We start from the raw sequence: 21,938 nt of genomic DNA on the forward strand, positions 1-21,938 counted from the left end.
CTCCCTCCCTCGTTCCCTCCTCTCTCTTCCCTCTCATTTTCCATCCTTGAGATGTTGGTAGCAGCCCATTTCATTACTGATACCACCCAAGTGCCCAGGAAAATATCAGTATAGACTTCTCAGCTTCCCACCAGTCCCCCAGGTCATGAACAAAATAAGAGTCTTCTGCATTCACTAAAACAACAGATTTGAGGAGGCTTTTGCTTGTTATGCCAGGGGAAAAAAAAAAAAACAAAAAACTTCTCTTGCCAGAGCGGCTGGAGATAATAGGTCTGGTGAAAGCTTGAGAAAGATTGTAGCAATCTGCCCTGGATTTTGGGGTTAATGCATCCTCCACCTGTAAAAATGTTGCCATGCAGGCTTTTTTCAGAATGACAGGAACAGAACTATGAATCTCTTCCTCCACCACATCACTTCTGAATGATCTTTGGGGTGGTTGTTACAGCCCTCCCAGGGAAGCTTTCCTGGGGCATTGATGCCTTGCCTGTACCCACTGATCTGAGCAATCCCCTGTCATTGTTCCAGCGATTGCTTTTGTTYATTCCTCCAAGCATTCCTTCTTGCCTTCACTACCGAGTTTCATTAGGCCTGGAAATCATACCCTTCCTGAAGTGCTGGACCCTCCCGCACATTTCATAGCATAGCAACGTAACTCTATTACCATGGATCCCAGACACGAGCGTGCAGAATTTATCGAACTAATCAAGCAGCTAAGGGACACCAATTTCAGCTACAGTCAGCTTGGATTATAGAGCACTTAGAGCTAAAGGGTAGCCTACAAGCACTTCCCAGGGAGGCAGAGCAATGAGGTGGGTTTTTTGTTTGTTTTGTTTGGGTTTTTTTAACGGCAAATGTAATGTGTATGGTCTTGGCAAACAGAATTATTAGTTCATCTATAAGCTGCTTCCCACTGAGGTGTCACATCTGCATGTGGTATTTGAGAGCTGAGTTCTTTTAAAATATTGTCACACTGAAGAAGTTTACTGTCCAACTTTTACTCTGAATGTGATTATTATGCATTGCCATCTTTAGCCCAAAATCAAAATACACTCTAAAATAAAGATGCACTCCGTTGCTCTCTGCAAAGCTGCTGGCTGATGACTATGTTGAATGGAATATAGACCAGTTGATCTTTTTCAGCTTAGCAGTTAATGAAAACTTAATCAAATCTGAACTAGTAGCTAATCGGAAATCCCTACAAAAGCCATCTATAAAGCACAGACATAGGTCTTCTAGAATACAATTAACCCCATGAAGCCTCTAATCCAGAGAAGAAATCTATCATCTRTATTCCATGACTTCATAGACCGATGTTAAGGTGTTTGGGAATGTTTGGTGAGCATATTGTTTGAAAGATACAATTAAGTGAGAAGATTTTTTTTCTTTTCTACTATTATGCAGCCGTTGAAGCCCTGATACGAGGCCTATTTGTCATAGAAATTTGAGTGGATGCCACAGTGGGCAAATATGTCTTGCACCAATTTGCAGAAAAATAATGTCTTGTTTTATAAATATTTCAAATGAGAAGGAAGGGCATTTAAAAGGCAGCTTTGAAAACTGAAAAAAAAAGATAATTCTTACTGAAATAAGGCTACTAAATCATTTCTCATTAGGAAAATTCTAGAATTGACTTGAGACCAGCTTATAGCAAACCCTGAATAACAAGTGTAACCTTTTTTCTTAACAACAGTCTTCACCAAGCAGTACTGGTTTTGTCAGTGATGACTTCTTTTAATGTTGGAGATGGCTTTCAATTTCATGATGTTGCAGTTGGAAAGCCTTGAACATTTCAGGATCAGTTCTAATATTTTCCTGTTGGTAAGCCATTTTTAAGACAACATACTATTTATGGTTATTTTCCAAACATGGGGCCAAAATAAAAAGTCCAAGAAAGCCCATCCCATAATTCACATTGACAGTAAATGTATGTTTCTCTAGGTTTGGCAGTGTGTGTACACCGGCTGTATGATAAGTGTAACATTTTCTCTGAGTTTCTCCTGGTCTTTCCCTCTTTTAAGGTATTCCTATTTTCTGTTAGTCTGTTTTCCTAGGAACTCGACACTGACATATGTATTTCTTTTTGCTGTTTATGGTGAATTGTGAATAAAGCTAGCAGTGATTTATATAACTGGGGTCTTGAAGGATGATGAAACTTTATAATACAAAGGCGACAAAAACCATTCCATTACTTTTCAAGGTATTGCAGGTTGATTTTATTAAATTTTATTTTCCTTGATCAATTATTTTTCTTGATGTCTTCCATTTCAGGTCCTTTTTATCTTCTCTTTCAGAAGAAGTTACAATATGTTTTTATTGACATTTCTACTCAGATATGGCTTATCTACTTAGATGTAGCTCTCCTAAGCTGCTGAGGGAAAAAAGCCAAAACTATTAATTTGCCCTGACAAGTATTTTCACTCTTTGTGTTTTCGATGATTGGTTGTGCTGTGTGCTGGACTTCTGCGGCAGCTAATAAGTAACTCCTGATACCGGAATAACTCCTGATTCCAAAGGTTGACAGATATCATTTGAGCTCTCATTTTAGAGGTAAATGACAGCCCTTTAACCCAATTATAGTCCAGTGCAGCGTAATTGGGCTCATTTGTGATTCTCTACCAACTGGCTACTACAGTTAATTTAGGGAAAATGGGACAGTATTGCTTTTTCAAGGGGAATTAGAATCTATTATGTTTTAATTTATACATTGTTTCAAATATCCCAGGCTTTTCAATTAGCACCAATTTTTCCATTTCTGCATCTGCTCACTGTTTCCTAATTCCCTTTTATCATACTGAAATTTATTACTTGTGTGTTAACATGCTTTACAGTAGTTTTTACTTTTGTCACTGTCCCTCTAATTAATATGGCCAATTTTGCTATAATGTTAATTGCTTTGTGGAGTATATAACTGAAGTTGTGCCCATCATCTAAATCTGTTCCTTATTGCCCTTGTAGCAATGCAGCACACCACTGCCTCTAGCACCAAACTTTCCTGTAATTCTAATGCTGTAGTGATTTTCTTCCCAACTGGCAATAAGAAGGTCTTACACAGCTCTTTCTCTGCTTGAATTCTCTGTTTTCTGGATTCTGAAATTCTCCTCTGCATAATTCAAGAACCACTTCATGACCTATGTTTGGCAGAATTTGTTACCCAACAGATGTCTGGACAGTTAATGACCTCTGTAAGTACAGCCCTGTGATTTCTTGCTACTGATGGTCCAAGAATTTTTAATCTATTCTGCTACARGTCAGCACTTAAGCAGCATGTCACCTCTTATTATGAAACAAAAGCATAAGGTGTGTATGAATTTTCTTTTCAAAATTGTTATGCTTAGTTAAAAATGGTATTTTTCCTTCATTTTCTTCTGAATCTTTGTTCATGTGTACATACAGTGCACAGAAGAGCATAGCTCCGTATTTTTCCTTGGCCAAAACCAAAGGACATGAATGAAAACCCCTGACATTAATCAAAATATAGTTTCAGAGAATAAGTACTCCTATGAATACCAGGACTTACACTGCATACCTTCAAGTTGGAGAAAGGGTAGATGCCTAAGAAATTCTATGATAGCAAAGCCTCTTTGACTGTCACTTTCACACATATGGCAAATGTAGTAGTACAAGAGTATTTCAAGGCACTGGAGTGATGTGTTCACAGTATGAAATCCTGCTGCAGCTGCACAACCATTCCCCCTTTCCTCCTCGCCATTCAGATCAGGCTGTAGCCCATCCCTACATAGGAAAGTTGTCCTAATTTCTCTTCTGGAATGTTTTTTTTTTTTTTTTTTCTATTCAGTTATCAGCACTTGTGAGAGGATAATTGTCAGGCAGGATTGTATCAAAGAGGAGGTAATAGAGTCCCATCTGGCACTCATCTCCCAGAGGAGGAAGTCAAGGAATTGAATGCTGATTGATACAGGTCCAATCAGACATCCCTGTGGAGACACTCTGCAAAGCCAGATGCTGAAGTCCCTAGAACATAAATCTGCACAGTGAAGTGCTTGAGAGGATGGCTTGTACTTTAATGTGTGCCACTGTGAAGAAGAGAAATTAGGCTGCCTGTGTACAAGTGCTCCTCTAGCAGTCCAGGTCGTGGCACCTGCCTGGGACTGTCACCACGTAGTTCCTGAATGCCAGGGAGTTTGCTAGATGTCTTATTGGTACCTGCTTCTGCATTGGAAGGGTCATTGTGGCCACATTGCTGGATTGGAAGATTCCAAAATGCTGGAGGAAAGCTGATCAGCTAGATCTACGCTGGTAGGTTCAGAGGCCAATGCTCTGGCATTCCATGCAGAACTCTTAAAATTGATGTATGGGCAGATTACTTGCCAATTTTCACATGGAACACCTGCAACCTCTCAGATRGTCCATGGACCTGGTTTGGAGGACAGCATGGAGCATGAGTTGTTTCCTCCAAAGCAATTTTACATCATCATCACTTTTCGGTGAAGAAGAAAATGTAGTTCTAAAATGCAAGCTGGGACACACAGTTTGACCTCAGAACCCAAAGAACAATCTCTGCTCTGTTTTATGAGCTAATAGAGCTGGAGCAGGTACCTGAATTTCTTGCTACAGTTTTTGTTTTGGTCTCCTAGCTCTGGCAAAAGCTTTCTTTTCCAGTTTGTTGGGGAGGTTTGTTGGGGTTTTTTTGGGAGGGGGCGGGGGGGGGGGGGGGGGGGGGGGAGTGGTGAGGATTTTTGTTTGTTTAATGTGTTTAAATATGTGTATACACGCACATCTACTTCTTGGTTTTTTTCAGATGGAGAAACCAGTTTCCAACACTCATTCGTTACAATTTGAGGGTCTTTACATGTTCTTAATTATTATGTTTCCCATTCTCCAATGTCTTCTCACTTGAACACTTAGGGAGACATGGTCAATTCTTAGTGTTTCTTGTCACGCTTCACTGAAAAATAACTATTGCCCTACTCCCTTCCTGTTAGTGGGAACTGATCTAACACACCAGATAAGTTTTTTTGATTTCAAGAGCACCACTTGGCCTCTTATGGAGTGTTTTGAGCACCTTTATCTTTTGATACAGACATCTGGTTTAGAGTCTGTGTGAAAATTGTCCTGTGCTCATATTAAGGATACAATACAGAAGATATTCTGGAGCTAGTTAGCCTGAATTTTGGGGGCTAATGAAAACTACTGAGAATGCATCTTTTTTTTTCCTCCTCTCTCCCAGATGGACTGACTGATGCATTTTCTTTCTTTCCCATTTGGAGTTTCCTTGTGCACTTTCAGAGGTACAGTCTGTACACTCATCAGTTCCTCAGTCTTCATAGAGGTATTTCTACTATTTTGTCAGATGATATTTTTATACAAGGAGGTCACTGAATTACAGATGAGGACATGACTGAATAATTGGTTTTGCCCTCCAAACACACGGGGCCTCTTGTCTCTAGAGCATTTCCTATTTTACAGTGAAGTGTATTTCTCCCACTTTCATGAATTTTCATGAATTTTCACATTTGGTGGATGTCCTGTGGTGGGCCAGTGCTTTCACACCCACTCTTGTCCCAGAGATGTCTCCCTAAAGCAGCTAAACTTGACTCAGATATTGTTCTCTCTTCAAAATCAAAGGGCACTCTGTAGATTGTGATGATAAACATATGGGCCTACTACTGTGCAAGATGTTCAAAGCATTCAGACATTCTGGCTTTAATCTATCCAGAATAAAAATTATCAGGAGTGGCCATGAAGTAATAGAACCAAATGCTCTAAAACACCATGATAGTGCCCACCTAAATGTGGCATTACTGGAATGTATATATGTGCTCACAGGCTGAGAAACCTCTTCCCGCAGTGATGGCCAGAAATGGTGATTTGCCTGCTGAAGTGAAGGTGGCACATAACATTTGCACAGAATAAGACATGCAAAAGTTTGATTAGACAATCCGGGATTCCTTTTTAACTCCAAATAGCCCTGCAGTAGTGAGTCATAAGTCCCTGTATATACTGAAACTTCTGCAATTTTACTCTCAAGCTGCTTCTTGGGCTTCTTTGCAGAAATAATTTTCCACAGGACGGATGAGTTCAGCTGCCCTGCTTGGGGAACCACAAGTTTTTAAAGCAATCTTTTGTCACAGGTTTGCGTTGACAAAAATTGGCAGCTTTAATGAGGGTTCCATATATATTTTAAGRATCCAGATGCTTCATTTATACAATATAGTGCTTTCCATGTAATTGCAGTAAGGGATAAAAATGGCTTGACCTTAAGAAAACTGCCCAGCTCCAAAAACTTTCTATTGAAAAGCACRTATTAAAATGATGCCAGAGCTTTGTTAGCAGTAGCATTCTTTCATTCCTTCTTCAAAGGTACTTTCAATATTAGTAAGCAAGAAACATTTTTATATTTTCAATAGTAGTTTGTATTTTAATAGTAGTTTATATTTTAATAGTAGTTTTCTTGTTTGATTTTTSTCCTTGTGCACTCAGATCATAGAATCACAAAATGGTTTGGATTTGAAGAGGCATTAAAGATCATTGAGTTCCAACCCCCCTGCCATGGGTAGGGACACCTTCCGCTACACCAGGTCCCTCAGAGCCCCATTCAACCTGACCTTGAACACTTTCAGGCATGTAGCATCCCCAGTTTCTCTGAACAATGTGTTAGTGTCTCACCACCTTCCTTGTAAAACGTTTCTTATGCCTAAGAGAAACCTACCTTCCTTCAGTTTAAACCCTTGCCACTTGTCCTGTCACCACAAGCCTTTGTTAAAAGTCTCTTTCTTACTGGCTCCCTTTTATATATTGAAAGATTGCAATAAGGTTTCCCTGGCACCTTCTCTTCTCCAGGCTGAACACCCCTGACTCTGTCTGCCTTTCTTCATAGGAGAGATGTTCAAGTCATCTGACCGTTTTTGTGGTTCTCCTCTGGACCAGCTGTAAGAGGTCCATGTCCTTCCTGTGCTAGGGATGCAGCACTCCAGGCGAGGTCTCATGAGGGCAGAGCAGAGGGGCAGAATCCCCTTCCTGGACCTGCTKGCAACACTGCTTTTGCTGCAGTCCAGGATGTGACTGGGTTGCTGGGCTCTGAGTGTACTTTGCTGGGTCATATCTGATTTTTCATCTACCAATATCCCCAAGACTTTTTCTGCAGGGTTGATCTCAGCCCATTCATCCCCTGGCTTGTATTGGTAATCCACTGGTCCAGCTGCAGGACCTTGCACTTGGCCTTGTTGAACTTTGTGAGGTTTCAGATGGTTGCAAGCATTTTGTTAATCTAACAACTGTAGGCCATGCGCAATAAAAGTGAGAGAAAAAAAAAAAAAAGCCAAAAGTACAAAAATTATTGTAAGAAGTTGTTCCTTGTTATTCCCTGGATATGTTCTTAATTGCTTCAGATGAAAGAAAAGGAAATATTTCAAAGCTTTTATGTATTATGTAAGATGAATTTATTTACATTTCATGCAGGTTGCATAGGTGATTTTAATGCATTTTTCAAATACAAAATTATGTTTGTYGATGATACTTTATGATTCTTCAATATCACAGAGGGAAGATGTAAGGGAAAAAAAAAAGAAGTCTTAGGTCCTGAGGCCTAGAAAAAGACAAGAGTAATGAGTTTCAAAGAATTAGTGGTCAGAAAGTTCTACCAAAAAGACAGTGAATTAAATTACAGAGGTTTTTCTACAGAAAGTTGGGAGCTCAAAATGTGAGTAATACTATAGCAGGATCAATGAGGACAAAGGAAACAGCATTAAGACTGCATACAATGCCGAACTGCTTATGGAGCARAATGTATGAGCCAGGAGTTCTCATTTGCAGCTCACACACTGACACAGCATCACTTTTTTGTTCTCACATGTTCATAGTCAGTTACAAAGCCAACAGCACTTGCAGGGCAGCTAAAAATGAGCAAATATTTTCTCAATAAGATGCTACACAGTGGTACTGTAATGTTTATTTTTTAATGCTAAACCTCCTCTCCATAACTTTGACCCAGAGCATACTTAAACTCTGTTTCTGATAGGTTCTCATTTTCTCAATGGCCACATAAATCGAAACTAATAAAATACAGAAGAAAATTGTCCCAATGAGCATGTAGGTCTTGCTAATAGAAATATGATAGGTGGTATACTACTTACTGTGTGASTGATAAATACCTGGAGCAAAATAAGGAGCAGTGATTCAATTTGAGGGTGCATTTTTGTGACAAGTTTAATATTTTTAAGCAAGATGGACAAGTAAATTTTCCACAGAACATTTTAGTACTTCATGAAGTTTGCCTTCATCTATATTTATTTCCCACATTCTTCCAAGAATGATGTAGCATCTGAAATTAAAAATGCTTTCCAGTAACGATCTTATGAAGGTTGTCACTGATGACAAAATAGAAGGGGAGCATTTGAAGCATGCATTTTTGCAATTGCATAGAAGTGCAAGTATAGAAGAAATCATACATCACTATATATATCATACATCCCTATATAAATCATACATCCCTTTACATATATTGTAAAGCTGGAAAACATTTGGTTTACAAACAAGCATTCTCTCTTTATGAGAGAGAATAAAACACCATGTTCAGTGGCTATTGAGAGGCAACTCTGCTTGTTGCCAAGTGGTTCTTACCTTTTTTATCTAGTTATCATCTGTGTATCTAAGTTCTTTGATTTTGCATGGGTGATTCAAGAAGAGGCCTCAGATGCCAAAATCTGGCTTGCTGTCAGCAGAGCAGTTTTAAATTTAAGCACTGGATCAGTCAAAGTGCAGTTTTGCTCCCACACTAGTTCCCTTCTTGCAGAGTGAGAGCAACTGGAATCAGATTACTTAATGGCTCAAAAGGGCATGAATAGTTTGGGCCTAAAAATTAATCACCATAAACCAGTTTTTCTTTATTAGAGGCCTGTTTTGAAGACTTTTACTATTACTCTTCTTATCGTTGAACACTTTGTGAAAGGGCTATTTTTCATAGCATACACAAAAAGACCAATCTGTTTATTAAATTGTCCTATGCCTATTCATGGCCCCAGTGCTTGACAGTTTTAGCTGAAATGTATCAGAAATGTCATGTGCCAGGTAATGTAATGGTCATAATTTTGCAGAAAAGTACAATTACACCAAAAGAGAACATGTTGCTGTGCCTTTTGGTCAAGGGATTTCACCTTGTCTTGTAATAGGAATAACAACTTGGCAGAACAGGAGCATCTAAACACAGGGCTGACAGCAGAGCAGGAGACCTTCAACTCCCTCCTTTCTGGGCCACTCTTTCCATCTGCAGTCAGGGTTCTCTGCTGCTTATCTAAACTGTCACACAAGATGTGATTACCTACTTTTTAAAACAACTGTAGTATATAAAACTTAGAAGAATCTCACCCTGATATGCTAAAATAAAGACAAAAAAATCCCCAAACCCATCCAATCAAACAGAAGATGGAGCCAGAGAGCAGCTTTTTAAAGCAAATTGCCAGGGRAGATTGGGGATTCGGTTTGCTCCAATCCCTAAACCCTAAACAAGACTACAGATAAGGAATTGGAGAAAATCCTTCAAGACACTACTGCTGTACGAGGGCTACTGTACCAGGGAAGAAGAGGCTTAACTGTTTGTGAACACATCGGTCCAAACCAGCACAGCTGCTTCCCCTGCTTCTTCYGTTCTCACCCTGCGCATGAATAACATGAGGCACTACTGCTGCTTAAGGCAGGCAGCCTAATTCTGCTCTACCCAAATCAAAAGAGGGAAAGTAAGCCTGCATCAAAAATATAAAGGCCAAAACTAACAGAGGGATGGATGTTTCATTTACTATGGTGTCATGCCAGAACACAGAAGAAATGATGCTAAGAAAGATGAGGTGATATTGATTCGATATAAAGTAAGCTGCACTTTACAGCTTGCTTTTCATTCTGTATTACTGGTGGATACACTCTTTCAAGAAAGTTCACATAATCCAAGTATACCTTGTAGACAATAAGAAATAGAACATTTAAATGTTGTCATCGTGTAATTTTTGCTATTTCCTGCAAAAAGCAAATACCAGAGGAGCATCTTATAATTCTTAATAATATGGTTTGGKTTTTTTTTATGCAGAACAATAACTGAATAAGCTTGCTTTTCTTGGCTTCAAATTCAGTTACTAAGTTGTCCTGCTGCCAGTCCATACAATCTGACCTGAAAGCTATGACAGAAAATGAAAAAAATATATTCTAGGAAGTATTTACGAGATTTATTTGCTTGATTTTTTCTTTTCAGTTACAGGGGRAAACATTTTTCTAAACTACCCTAATTTTGCTTCCATAAGTACTCACTAAACTTGAAATGTACAGCAATTCTAACTTTGTCTGAACTGTCACACAAAACATGATTACCGACTTTTTGTCATTACAGGAAAACTGGTTTTTAATTTTTTTTATTGTTTCGTGTGTGACAGTGGAAGATCTGGGAGAACACTCAGATCTTGACGGTAATTTCATTGCCTTTTCCACCCTCACAATACTCTTTTAGCCTGTCAGGGAGAATGCAAGAGGAATCTCCAGGTTCTCACTTCGAAGTCTTTCTGTTTCTTCTCTGTCTGCCTTCCTCCTCTCCCCAGGTTTCCATACACTACTTTTTCTTCCCTAAGTCATAGCAAAATTGCTTTTGATTGCAATMATTTCCCAACCATATTTCCCCATCTCATCGGGGAAAGCAGAGCATTGACCTCAAGTTTGCACACCTGGTAAAATGATGTACTAGACCTCAGGACACCTTTTTATTATTCAAGTACTTTCTTGGTCTTGCAGAGGAAATCACCATTACAGATAAGCTTTAAAAAAATGCCCTTAAAAATTTCATCTTGGATAGCCACCCGAGTCTCTCTCACATTGTGGTTTTTTTTTCTCCTTCCTTTCTCCCCAAAGGGTAACTTATTTCCAAAGACCAAGCACTTATATAAAGCATATATTTGATTTCAGCATATTATTATTTCCCTTCAGTCCAAAATGTATGCCTGCCTTTCAGAGTCTTCCTCCAGTGTCTTAAACCTTGAAGGAGTGAGTAGTTGGACCTGGAACTGTTTCAGGATATAAGAGAAACAAAGTTAATAGGGAAGAGTGATGTTTCAATAGGCAATAGGCAATAGAGGATAATCCAAATTATTTGGGAAATATGTAGGATCTCCTTCCAGACCCACACCTTTGCCTATCAAGATACCCWTTTTTTCAACTACTTTCTTCCTTAATAGCCTGTTTGAAAAATATATTCAGGGTCCCCCAAGAACCTGGAGCCTGGTGTCTCCAGCATATGCTCAGTCCCTGTTTATTCTGTCAGTGATCCACAGTGCCTAATCTTGAGTGCAAACAACTACAAGGTCAGCAGACCTTCCCAGACTTCAGTTTTAAAAGATTTTTTTGGATATATTCTGAAAACTATCAAGTATATCAATCTTCAAAGAATACCTCACCTTATCAAGTAGTGAGACAAGCATTTCCACCTGTAGGTCTAGCCTAGGACTGCAGGATCATCGATAGCAGTAAGAAGTAGGGGGGCGTCTTTCACTCTTTAGAGTAGTTCCCTTTTAAGAATTATGAGGAAGAGATATSATCTAGTCCAATCACACATCCTCAGGGAAATAGTTTGAGAGTGCAGATTCCTTTCTGTAATCCAGCTGTTGCTGAYCAGACCTTTCCCTCTACAGCACTTTTCTGGACCTCTCATGTTTAGCTGAGAAAGTTTCAATGTCTTGCTGCGYTCCTGTAGACCTTGCTTTTGTTTAGCAGAACACAGATTACTAAAAATGGTGACATTTTTGTTTCTGTCACAAGACATTGACTTGTATCTTTCCTCTGTTGCCTCTATTTATTACATAGGCAACAGAAGTGTGAGTGGGCAATCACTGTTTGTTCTGTTGCAGATGCTGCTGTGTGCTACTCCTGGAGAAAAAAATAAAACTCCTGATCTTGGATTTTTTCATACCTGATTTTTTTTTTTTTTTCATGGAGGATTACTGCTCATTGGCTTAGTGTGGGTAAATTTAAAGTTGCAGCTGAAATAACGCTTTCCAATCTGCTGACAACTTCTGCAATGTAGGACTACAGTTCAGACATTAGGCATAATTTTCCAGAATCTTTGGAGACAGATTATGAAATTTTGGCGTACATCTCGGGAGGAAGTTGCCTTTCACTGGCTTCAGCACAGAGCTTTGGGCAAGTGATCTGACTTTTTGGAGCTCAATGAATCTGTCAGGAAAAGCGAGTGAAAAGGAGCCTCTTGATAGAAACGAGCTGCTGGAAGTATGTTGCGATTCCCTTAGGAATGAACTTTTTGAAAGAGAATTTCTGCTCGCGCCATGCTGCAGCCTTGCCTGCTCGCGTCCCTATCTAATGCAGCAGCAGAAATACCACGTTCACCTTCAGTCCCAGGAACATCTCAAGATAGGAAAATCACAAAGGGAAGCAGCCGCTTTCAGCAGCRGCTTAAAGTATAATCTTTACTCGTTTGGGGTTTTTTTCGCCCAGTGGTCACTGCAGTGCGGCCCCGGGACTGACCGCACGGAGCTGACAGACCATAACCGGGCACGGGTCCGGAGAGGAACACGCTGCCCGGGCTGCTCCTGGCCGAGCCCGCGCTCCTGAGAGGAGAGGTGTGCTCACACCAGCGCCGGGCCGCAGCTTTCCCTTCGCGAAGGCGCGGCGCCACAACCCCACTCTGCGACATGGCGACGCGCTGCCGCCATTTCCCACCCCTCAGCCCCCCACGCCCCGCCCGGCCCGGCCTGGCCCTGCCCACTCGGGGGCGGTGCCGCCGCCGCCAAAACGCTGTTCCTGCTTCCCCGGGAGCGACCGGCCCTGGCAAGTCCCTCCTCCKCCTCGGCGGTGCKGACCGCCTCTCTCCCTGCCTYCCTCCCCCGGCCGTAGCCTCCTCCGGCGGCAGCGACGGTGCCCGCCGGCCCCATGGCGGCGGAGCCCCAGCCCAAGGCGCTGACTCGCAAACCCCTCCTGCTCAACAAAGTGGAGGGCTCGCAGGAGGTGGTGAACATGGCAGCGATAGTGCCCAAGGAGGACGGGGTCATCAGCGTCTCGGAAGACAGGTACCGGGGAGCGGGTGTTCAGCGGGGCCTTGGCGGTGGTCTGTCACCTCCCACCACTGCTGCTGGTGACGGTGGCAGCCGCGGGCCCGCGGCGCGGGGTCCTGGGTGGCGGTMCCCCATCGCCAGCATCACCCGCGAGCGGTGGCGGAAGGTGGCGCGTCCCGCCGACGGGGGATGGTGGAGACAGACCACCGGCATCCCTGTGGGGCTCCACTACCCGGAGTCCGGGCTACCATCAAGGTGGCGGTGGTCCAGCATGGGGACATTTCTTTAGGGAGACACATCACGTCGTGGAGGGGAAGGAGCCTGGAGCAGGGGTCTCCAGTTAGGTGTCCCGCTCCTCCTCCTCCACTGCTGTGTGGGTCAGAGTAGTGACTGGGCTGGGGGCGCCGCTGAAACTTGCAGGACTTGAGTGACTTTTCTTAGCGTGGGTAAAATGGAATTTGAGATCCTCTTCGTCACAAGGGTTGCGGGGAGTCTGTGGAGGTATCTGACCTTGCCTAAAGACTGTGGCGTATTGGCTGAAACAGTAGTTTTGGTTCCCATTTCCCCTCTCCAAACGTTTCTTGGTAATSGTTTAAAAATACCATGTATCAGTGATAAGATCTTGCAGTTAAATCCCGTTTTGAAAAACTGCCAAGGAGAACGCTTTCAGGCCCTTTAGCAGGGCTTCGCAGGGTTTGARGTTGCCCAGAGGTAACTCTGTCTCTTCTGAAAGAGCTCAAACTTAATTCAGCCCTGCAGCCGGAGCTTCAAAATTCTATCTTGAAGTCCTTTTGTTTTAAAATAAGAGCTTGTTTTTCTTGCAGTGTCCATAACTAGTTATTTTAAGCAGAGTTGCAACTCAGATGTACCACATAACCTGTGTCCTAAGATTGAAAGACACATTTTGACYGGTGTGTCAATATGTTTTGATACTCAAGGGTATTTGGATGGACTGTTTCTCATGGATGCCTATTGTTCTGTTGAATGTCTGCTTTTACATCTTCRCAAGCTTTCCAAAAAAACTGGCAATATTTCTTTCATTTTTGTCCTCATTGTCACGTAGTTTTCAGCTAATTTTCAAATATGTGCAAATTTAAGATCATCTAAGTTCATCTAGGCTGAGGTCTCCAAATGAACTCTCATGCCTGGCAGCAAGAGGAGCTGAGCTATTTAAAACGAGTACACCGTCAAAGGAACTTTAAGCAGAGTTTTGCATTGCTATGTGCTCATGATTTTATTGTCTTTACATTTTTTATGTATTTGATGTGATGTTGAATAAAGCTTGAGCTTGTTTTGGTTCATTGTAGCTTGTTAAACTTACTTAGCTAATTGTTTTTACTTATAATAAGGTATTCCTGAAATTTATTTCTTCTCATATAGATGTCTCTCTCAATTTCCACTTCTTCCTTAACCTTAGAAAAAAATAAGTAGCTTTAGTTGCTGATAATAGGTTGATGCTCCAGGCTGATGTTTCTGTGTAGAGAAAGGGGTTGATTAGACACCTTTGCTTTCACAAGTAGCTGAGATGTCAGCTTTGAGAAACAAGCAGTGAAGAAGAACGTGTGTGTTTCACAATAAGAAACTCTCCAATTCATAAACACCATCCTCACCTTTCCCATCCCACAGCAAACCCTTGGATGTGTGACTGGATGTTTAATGTTTTGCTAGTGATACAGGATAGCTCAACAGTCATAAAGTACTGTAAGAAGTCTGGAGGTTCCCAAGCTATTTTCTTTAAAGGAATTAAGCAGGTAATGTGCCTGCTTGCGCTGCTTATTTGCAACCTCCTTGACATGCTACAAGCTATGATCCTGCCTTTTATTTCTTTAGGCATGAAGATGTTGGCTGAGGGCTCCTTTTTTTAATTTTCTGCTTTCATTAGCATTTTTATTATAATTAAAATGTTAGGAGTCTAAAACTGAAGAATAACAGGTTGGGAGACTAACTTGTAAGTTTGGGATACCTGGGGTGAAAGCATAAGTTGCYGGACTTTCAATACCTTTGTATTATGATTAGGCTTGTGCAGATCCTTATTGCACTTTTTCCTGTTTGGACCTGCCTTCTAGTGTTAGTGCTGACATGGTTGTTTAATGGCCTTGGAATGTGGAGGGCTTTTAGAGCTTCCTGGAATCTGTTAAGGATAGTTATGGAGATGCTATCTGTCCCTTGTTAGCCAAGTGAGTTTTGTCCATRTTTCCCAGCCTGTGATATGCACTGCTCTTATGAGGAAAATGTTCTGAAACTTTTACAGAGAACTTTAGCTGGAATGACTTGCCATCTCCAGTACTTGCTTCAGGCTGGGTCCTCTTCTGTACGTGGAGGAGGAATTGTTTTGCTGGTGAATGGCTGAACACATCGTCACTGAAGTTGCTGGTAGTCTTAGTGTATGCAACAGCTAGGTACCACTTTAAAGGTTTTCTTTGCTGCACAATATGGCCCTATGCACCAAAATCTTTTGAAATGGGAGCTAGCTTGATCTCTGGTCTCAATTTTGTATGGTACCAGTGATGTTATCAGGTTTTAAAATACATGGAAGTGGTTTCAGCTATAATTTGTATAGGCATGCATATATAGCCCCAAATCATATTTGTAGCACACACATGCATATAGTTTAAGAAATAAAATGAAAACTATGAAATAATAGAGAATGTGGTTATTCCTCATAAAGAAAAGCATGGTGGAAGGGAGGGAGGAAGGAATCTCAGGGGGGTTTACATATGTAACTAGATTACCAAAACTTTAYATACCCTACGAAGTTGGAGTTTCTTTTTAATGTGTCATTTGTACAGATGATATACACAGATTTTCTCTTCTGAATCCTGGTCACTCATGTTAATTGAGGGATGTTCATTGTGTAACCAAATCTTAGTGGATTTTCTCATTCTTTACCAGGGCAAAATAGACTGAGCCTGTATCTCTACAGCACAGCTGGTGTGCWTTGGGAGGGATAAGATATATTTTGTGGTTTTCTTCTAAGGAAAGGGATGCACCTGTCTAGACAGGTGAGAGTTAAAGTAATGGCAACGTTTTTTATCCTGGAATATATAACTCTAACACAGGGTGACTCTAAGAAGTTAGTAGCTTTCATCCATGCTCTTTCCCTGCCAGCAAACACATGGAATCAACAGATATCTACAGCAAAACATATAGAGTCTTGAGTGATCCATAGCATTGTATGCCCATGTGAAGCTAAAGTGGGATTTTCCTAATGTGCACAGCTGACCCTAAGTTGTCATCAGCTTCCTGATGAGGAATTCAGAGCATATGCTACGTTTCAAAATTGCTGAGCATCCTTGTCTTTTGTTGCCTTCAGAGGGAGATGTGGGTGTTGGGCATGTCTGAAAAGTAGGTCACTGGCATGTCAAGTTCAGACATATCTAACTCCATGCTCCAGAGAAGATTTAGTGTCATTAATCTTACCTGAGCATGGGATGCAGTGGGACAAGTGCCCTGACTCACCCAGCTTTCAGTGCAAGCAGTTCTGCTGGGTGCTGGCACATTTGTGTGTTTCTCAAGATCCTGCCAGTGATGTGAGCACTAACTCAGCTGAGCCTCCTGTGTGCTGATCGTGTGTCACTGTATGAGACTGAAATGAGGGGGCTGAGTGTCATTGTGCTAAGCCTGCACTTTGCCAATAGCCCTCTTTTTTACCACTAAAAAAAAGCTGTATTGTAAGTCAGGAAAACTTACACAGAGGCTAGTGTAAGAAGCTTTCCGGGTAATTGTGAACTCTGGTCTGTGCCCTCTTGTAGGTGGGACTTCTGTGCTCACTTCCATGCTACAGACCTTGGAAATGTAGGTGTTGCAGTCAAGAGCTATTCTCCATAAAGTATTCGCAAGAAGTAAAAGTTTTCACAGTCAACTGAAAATTCTCAAAATCCTTTCTTTTTAAAAATGGGCATTCTAGTCTCTTAGAAGGTGACAAGACCTAGGAGAAGAATATTTATCCATTCATCCCATAGCTTTTTTTTTTTTAATTATTATTATTATTATTTAGGGTTTTTTTATTAGCAGGTAGAGACCTTTGTCTTCTCCATTACCTTGTATTATCTTAAGTTCCTTTTAAACTTAGAGGTCTCATCTTCTTCATATGGATCACTGTATAAACAATGACCCCAGACTGCTTGTCTTATTAGTCTTCATAGTGTCTTCATCTCACATAGAGAAAACTGTGCAGAGTTTGTGTTGCTAGATTTGGTTTCTGAGGTTTGAGGTTTTTTAATATAAATGTGCACTTCAGCTGTTGTCCAAGATTTGTCTTCTGGGTATGCTAACTAGCTGATTTTTTAGGGGGCACAAAAACTTAATGTCCATCTTGTGTAAATGAAAATCTCTTTGCTAAATTTAATGCTGAACAATGAATGAGAATGTGTATATATAAAAAGAAATGGGAGAGTCTTTGGCTTTTTACTGATATGAATTCTAACATGGAGAACAGTAGTCTTTCCACGCTTAAGTATACGAAAAACAATCATTTTCTCCTTGTGGTTTTCCTGCCCAGATCCAGAACATTAAACTCATAGCATTATAGTTCACCTGTGAAAAAGCTGTAATGGAAAGGTGGTTTTCTTCACAGTGCTGCATTCAGGCAGGGTGTCAGGAACTGCAGACCCTTGGTAAACTCTGGATTTCCTTTCTCCTGTAGTGGAGTAGTAGAAAGTGCCCAGCAGGTTGCCCAGCCTTTGCCCAGGTTGAAATACAGGTCTGTAATTCTTATGTAAGCACTGAGTTATGTCACTGATATCTGCTCTGCCTTGTGTGTGGCTGTTGGTCTGCAGCAGTAGTGTAGGTGGCTTAAGAACTGATTTTGATATGGTTTGTGTATGTTTATCAGCCCATAGATTTCACACCCAGATGATTGCAGCATGATCAGTAGCTCAAGCAGTGCAGGTGTGGATGCTCTTCACAGGTGAAAAAATACTTGTCCCAGCCTGGAGGGTCTTTAAATTTTGATAAAAACATCAGTCACCAATAAAATTGTTGGTAGGAATTTAAGAGACCTAGAGCTCTAGATGCAATTTGGTTGCTCATATTCTTTAAAACTAAATTTTTTGGATATGTTGTAATTTGATGACTGTGTGTTTGGAATAAAGGTCAGGGTGGAGGTTAGTCCTGGCGGTTTGCGTGGAAGAAATCGATGCTGGCAAGAGGTTTCGGAGAACACAGAAGATACAAAAGCTCTTGGAATCAGACATTGTTGCAGATGTTGAAAAGTAACTGTTCCTGATTTAACAAATCTGTATCCTGTTGAGATGACAAATATGAGACTAGCCCATAAAATGGCTTGCTGAGTGCTTGTTGGRAGTGATAAACTCCACTTAGTAACTTCTGGGAGACCTTGCAATGTTATGCTTTTGTAACACTTTGTGCCACCGCTTATTGCCAGCTTGTGGTATCCCTTGCCTTAAGATGTTCTTCTCCTTCTGTGTGAGTTRAAGATTTAAAGCACAGTCTTGTTAGAGAGATGAGACTGTGAGACTAGGAGTCTCATCTCTCTGATTTGAGCTCTGTTGAAACTACTAGCTCATGTAGGTCAATGCACAGATTGGTGGAACTCCTGCGTTGCATTAATTTCATATCTTAACTGTGAGATGACAACTGCAAAAATGTGTTTTGATGTGACTTGGGCCACTTCTGGCATCTGYGGCACAGTTAGGCAGTAGAATAGAGTGGAACCTTAGGTGCTTGAGCCTTTCAAGTTAGAGGTGCAACGGTTTTTACTCCCCTCTCTGTTTTAGAGATTATTCTTGCTATAAAAGATGTGGGTGATTGTATCTTATCTTACAAGCTTTATTTGGAATAAGAAGAGCTACTTAACGCACCTTCTGTTTGCCTCATAGTTGCCTTTTTTTTTTTTTTTTTTTTTTTTTTTTTTTTTTTTTTTTTTTTGGCCAGCTGCTGAAGAACGTTCTTGAGTTGCAGCAACTTTCAGGATGATGCATCTGCTTCCCATATTAACCAGCTCTCTTTTTTCTTCTCATCTTCCCTGACCCCATCTTAATTTCCCTGGCATCTGCTTACACAAACTGGATCTCTCATCAGTGTGTCTCATGTCTGTCAGGCTTGGTGATCTCCCCTGCAGTCTCTCCAGTTCTGCAGCTGAACAGTGCTTGCCAAGAGGCGAGTGCACAGTGCCACTTGTGTGGGTGGCCCATGGATCCTGGAAGAAAAACAAATGCCAGTTATGGAATACGTACAATCCAGAGATGGCATATAATTAAAAATGTACTTTTGCAGGAAACTTGTTTTTTCTGCTCCAGATAAGGATGTCTTGAGGAGGCAATGATACTGCAAYATGAAATGGCTGCAATATCTTAAACTAAAGGAATTGCACCAGTTTTGAAGCCACTGAGCTATTTGAGTAGGGCTGGCCTTTCCTTGTGGGTCACTTAGCAGACTGAAGGTCTCAAATAGCATGTGACCGTTGTAGCACAATACTATAAAGTAGCTCAAACAAGCTACTGACTTATTTGTATTTTGTTTATTGAGACAGACTCTTCTTTCTCTCTCTCCAGCTGCACTGGTGCCTGCAATGGTATCTGCTGACACTGGTCTGTGCCCAGGTTTCCCAGCAACATCTTTCAGCTATGTGACACTACATGGAAGAGAATTGCTCAAAAGTGGCACAAGTTTTTCTAAATGCTGTTTGTAACAGCCCTGAGAGAAGTCAGAAAATACTTGGCAACTCAGAGATCAAATGGAAGGGACAGAATAGGAAGGCATAATGTAGGCACTGCATTGGTGCTTCTGTGCTCAGGAGCTCTAAAAACTTCTTAAATTATGAGTAATGCCATTAGGAGGAGCTGGTTTTTGCACGTGTCTTCTGTGCATCAGTGTGTTCTGTGCACCATAACTTCTCAGACACTGAAAGACTATACATGTAAAAACAATGCTTTTCCCTTGTTGCTTTATCACACACTGGCCAAATATGAGTGGGTTTGTATAAAGCTTCTGGTATCTGCATGTATTTGCCCAGGGATTTGATAAGAATTGCAGCAGTCCCTAATGCAGTCTGAGCAGGAGCAAGAAAAAGCACAGCTGTTTCCCTTCCACATAGAGTGTGACGAGTGATGGATGCAGCCGTGGACTGCTGGATGGGATGGGGCACCATGGGAGGGAATAGGAGCAGCAGCCATGGAGTACTGAGAATAGCCACACACAGCAGGGAACATCCTGTTCAGCAGAGCCTTGTCCTGCATGGAGCAGGAAAGAGAAAATGAACCTTCCTTCTTTATACTTTTGTGAGATACAGAAATTATGTAAATGGAAAAATTCTAATGCAAACATCCACAGAGGAATGGCAAGTACCCCTGCAAACAGTTGGGGTGAGTGGCTGGAGCAAGCCTGGAGAAGTAAAGGGGCAGTTTTGTGAAAAGAGAAACAGGAGAGGACATGTTTATCAGGCAACCCTCTAGGAAGGGAACTTTACATAATCACAATGCTGTATGCATCTCTTGGGGTTCTTCGTATGTCTCAGTCTGCATGCCTGATGACTTGATGCCTAATGGCCAAAATGAATATTTGGCTACCAAAAAACAAGTAATAAATATTACAAATTAGACTGTGCCAAAATTTTAGAGGGACAAAGTACTACCTTCTTCTTCCTGAGAGGGAGAATGGTTATGGAGACTGGTTATGGAGACTGGGCTAAAAAAATGGTGTTTTGATTTTTCTCTTAGTCAGGCTGCAGGAAATAACATTGTGTGACTAACCTTGGCCAGATTTCGAACATATGGGCTTTGCTTGTCACACCATGTGTGTTCACCACTTAAATTAAGTTTTTCGGAGACCTCTTAAGGTTTTGAGCACTGAATTGAAGGCAATGCCAAAGCACAATTCTGGGTAGAAAAGCACTGCTGTTCTGCTGCCAAGTTTACTGCAAAGTTTTGTCTAATGTTGTCTTTTATTCTCCAATAAAATCCTGTACCATTCCCTCCTACTGTGAGGTRAAAGATCAATATACTTAGCAGGTTTTTGCAATAACAATAGTGATTGATAAACCCCAGAAAACAATGCTATTGACCTTTACTGGTCTGTAATCATGGTTTCCTTAGGAGTTAAGTCCTGCAGAGAGAAATCTGAGAAAAGGATGTCCTCATGTGAAATGGCCTATTTTGCAACCAGGTTAAATTATCTGTATTCAGGTGGTAGAACTAGTACAGTGCTTTGTCTTGAAGGGATATGGAGAGAGGATCCAGACTTGTGTCTAGAACGTGTCAGATAATGAGATTTTGCACCTCCAGCAGTGAGTGCAAATGTGGTAAATTTAGCTTTGGCTTCAAAATCACTTATAATAGCAAATAAAGGCTTTATTGTATTCTTAAGTCAGAGGTGCATCTGCTTTGTGGAGTTCTTTGGGGCCTTAAAGTAAACAGTTTTATTTTGGGGTTTTTTTGTTTGTTTTTTTTTTTTCCTTAAAGCTCTAATAAGGTCCAGTCATGAGTTGATGCTAAAGCTTTTACTTTAACCTAAAAGATAATAAGGTGTAGTGAAAACGTAATTACATTTATGCAAACTAATGCATGCTAGAAGATGGGACATTTGAGGATTTTGGTGCTGGTAAAGAGCAGTGGTACATATCCTTCTGCTGCAATGGTTTCAAGATTTAGATGTCTAAGTACSAACAGTCTCTGTCTTCCACAATATTAAATTATCTGTGGCTTGAAATTTAAAAAATAAATAAATAAACAAGGACCAAAAAAAGAAGTCCAGTAGGTTTATTGTGATGGAAGGATATGATGAAGTAGGASAGCATTGAACATTAGTCTGTTCTGTTGCCTTTTTTGTCACTGTTTAGCCTTTCTGTAGTAATAAAGCAAGGCTTATCTTATGGATGTCTCCTGATTTGAATGCTTTTCTGAGAACATCTACACTGAGGTTTCTTTTCTTGCAGGTGCCATCTGACAGTGCAAGGTCAAGTAATGAACTCACTATTCAATA

General features: G+C 40.9%; 1 protein-coding gene across 4 annotated transcripts in view; it reads left to right on the top strand.

Moving 5' to 3' along the window:
* WDFY2 (WD repeat and FYVE domain containing 2) overlaps window positions 1-21,938 on the top strand; it is an 83,146-nt gene that overhangs the window by 5,758 nt on the left and 55,450 nt on the right. For 2 of the 4 annotated variants that reach the window (XR_008965416.1, XM_057367395.1), the window contains exon 1: window positions 12,771-13,013. The exons of the other annotated variants lie outside the window; for them this stretch is intronic. Coding sequence is in view for 1 of the 2 variants with exons in the window: in XM_057367395.1 (XP_057223378.1) it covers window positions 12,877-13,013 (137 nt within the window). In the remaining variant the exon portion in view is untranslated. Of the gene's footprint in view, window positions 1-12,770; window positions 13,014-21,938 lie in introns of those variants that run through there. 4 annotated transcript variants of the gene reach the window in all.

The sequence above is a fragment of the Malurus melanocephalus genome, unplaced genomic scaffold, assembly GCF_030028575.1.
Source record: "Malurus melanocephalus ecotype Western Australia unplaced genomic scaffold, MMel_1.1 scaffold_78, whole genome shotgun sequence".
Classification (NCBI taxonomy): Eukaryota; Metazoa; Chordata; class Aves; order Passeriformes; family Maluridae; genus Malurus; species Malurus melanocephalus.